The sequence below is a fragment of the Etheostoma spectabile genome, chromosome 7 (genome assembly GCF_008692095.1).
Source record: "Etheostoma spectabile isolate EspeVRDwgs_2016 chromosome 7, UIUC_Espe_1.0, whole genome shotgun sequence".
Classification (NCBI taxonomy): domain Eukaryota; kingdom Metazoa; phylum Chordata; class Actinopteri; order Perciformes; family Percidae; genus Etheostoma; species Etheostoma spectabile.
The window spans coordinates 12,712,253-12,714,628 of record NC_045739.1 but is presented as its reverse complement, the minus strand read 5'-3'; the positions used below and the strand labels follow the sequence as shown (position 1 = coordinate 12,714,628).

General features: G+C 41.3%; 1 protein-coding gene across 3 annotated transcripts in view; it reads right to left on the bottom strand.

Annotated features, from left to right (window-relative positions):
- ube4b (ubiquitination factor E4B, UFD2 homolog (S. cerevisiae)) overlaps positions 1 to 2,376 on the bottom strand; it is a 23,495-nt gene that overhangs the window by 6,667 nt on the left and 14,452 nt on the right. For all 3 annotated transcript variants that reach the window (XM_032521646.1, XM_032521647.1, XM_032521648.1), the window contains 5 exons: positions 2,077 to 2,204; positions 1,788 to 1,886; positions 1,259 to 1,494; positions 1,014 to 1,140; positions 740 to 884 (listed from right to left, as the gene is read on the bottom strand). In XM_032521646.1, coding sequence (XP_032377537.1) covers positions 740 to 884; positions 1,014 to 1,140; positions 1,259 to 1,494; positions 1,788 to 1,886; positions 2,077 to 2,204 — 735 coding nt within the window. The remainder of the gene's footprint in view (positions 1 to 739; positions 885 to 1,013; positions 1,141 to 1,258; positions 1,495 to 1,787; positions 1,887 to 2,076; positions 2,205 to 2,376) is intronic.

Below are 2,376 nucleotides of genomic sequence, written 5' to 3'. Positions count from 1 at the left end.
TCTTCAGGACTTTTTAAGAGTCTGTGTAGTGGCCTCTGCCATCCTTTATGCTGAGGTCTACTGGAGAGGGGGCACTTCGGACAGGGACAGAAGCAGACTCAATAGACTGATCAGGAGAGCGAGTTCTGTCCTGTCCTCCATAGAGAAAGTGGGAGAGAAGGATGTTACTTAAGCTGACATCCATCATGGACAACACCTCTCATCACCTACATGACACTGTGGGGTCCCGGAGCAGCTCCTTCAGCAGCAGACTGATTCACCCACGGTGTAAGAAGGAGAGGTACCACAGCAACACATGCAACACCTGCACCACCTGGTAATGTTGTAGTTCCTGTTCCTGTTTCAATTATCCACAATGCACCATGGCTCTATGTATGTTTCTATTATCTGTATTTCTATTATTCCATTACAAGTACTTACTTTTTCAATATTATTTATATTATGGTTACATTTCAATATTATCCTCTTACTTTTGCAATATTATTTAATTACATATTATTGAATTTAATTTCACGTCACTTACTTACCAATATTTTTTGTACTATGGCCACCTCACTTTACGCCACTTTTATTTAATGCCACTTTACATTCATTCAGTACAGCACATTGTCTGTTTGCCTGTTTTTTTGCTTTTTACTGTAAAACTGCTGCTGTAACAAGGGAATTTCCCTGTTGTGGGATGAATAAAGTGTTATCTAATCCAATAAATACAAGTGACACTATAAGGCTAAGCACTGACCCTAGGCAGTTGTTCCCACTGCTCCTTATTCTTCATCTCTTCTTGAACTTCGTGGATTCGTTTCAGGGACTCAAGGCTCTCGTCTAACAAGAAGGTGGTGTCATTAATCAGCATGTTGATGTAGCGCACAAACTGCTTGCCAGAGCTAGAGGGGAGTGAGCATGAAAGAATGTGGAAAAGTAGGTCAGGTTAGAATTGATTGCCACTGTCTGAAACCCAGATTGTATTATTTTTTACATTACAGACACAAACTGTTTGTCAGAAGCAAACTCACTTGAACTCCTCCATGAAGGTGCCATGGTGGGCAAGGTTCTGCCAGAGGCTCTTGAAGATAGTGCTGATATGGTACCGTATAGTGAACTTATCATAGAACTCACTGGTGGCGCCGGTATGCTCAACATCTAACCAGAGGAGACAGTTTTTAGTAAAAAGGTAGGGAGAGACCTTACAGTCAAGCATCTACACTACATCCCATTTACTATAACAATAGCTGTCAATTACAGTATACTTAGAACTCACCAGTGTAGAACTTCATGAGGGCGGGGACCAGCTGTTTTACCGACAACGGGTGGTTCTCCATCATTTCAGAGAATCGCTGAGTACGAGGCTGTACAGCAGGGTTGGTGACAAACAACACCTCCACCAACTTGGCGATAAGATAGGGGTTCCTGATGTAGTTCTGGCTGCAGATGAACACCACCAAGAAGGTGACAATGTCCTGGACGCACGGCTCATATAAAACCTGGGGAGAATACCTGGAGGTGGGGGGGGGGATCAAACAAAACAGCTTACACAGAACTCTTAGCTTTAGCTTCTGTATGGATGCAGACTCTGATTTATACCACGAACAATTTATCACATATTTTGTATTGATAAATTACTTTTGTTTCCCAGCTTTCTTTGACTTCTAATAAATCTTTTCCTCTTTTAAAACTGGCATGTTAGTGTTTTATTTTATTACTCCCCTCCACAAAATATGATTTGTTAAAAAATGGTTGAACAATGAAATGAATGATGAAAAGTGTGCAAGACTAAACTATATACTTACTGCACCACAAAAAGCAGAAACTCAGCCACATCTTCAATGTAGAATTCAGGTAGAGCAGCAAAGCTTTTGGGAATCTCAGGGTGCAGAGGCAGGTTAATGCTGTGTAAGGAATGAAGAAACAAACATGGTCCTTACATTTTGATTTAGAATACACTCTGAAGAAAAACAGCATGAAAGATGTCACATCTTTCATGCTGTTGTTGTGCTGATGTTGTGATATCACATTGTTACTTTTGCATTAAAAACACAACAAACAGTAACATGGTCTGTCAGTGGCAGGGCCACTCACTTCGGATAGGCAGGGTCCACCATGCGAAGAATGAGCTGGATGACTGTGCTGTAGAACTGCAGACATCTGCGGAGTAGGTTCTCATCCAGAAGGCCCACGTCAGCACAAGCTTTGGCTCGCACCAGTTTCTGACAGGACAAAGTCACACACGATAAGGATCAAATCTCTCTAAATATGCTCTATTGTAGAGTCCTGGCTCCTCTAAAGTTCAAATATAGTTAACTGAGAGCTCAGTATTTGTAGGTATATACTAGGGCTGCACAATTATGGCCAAAATGATAATCACGATTATTTTTGATC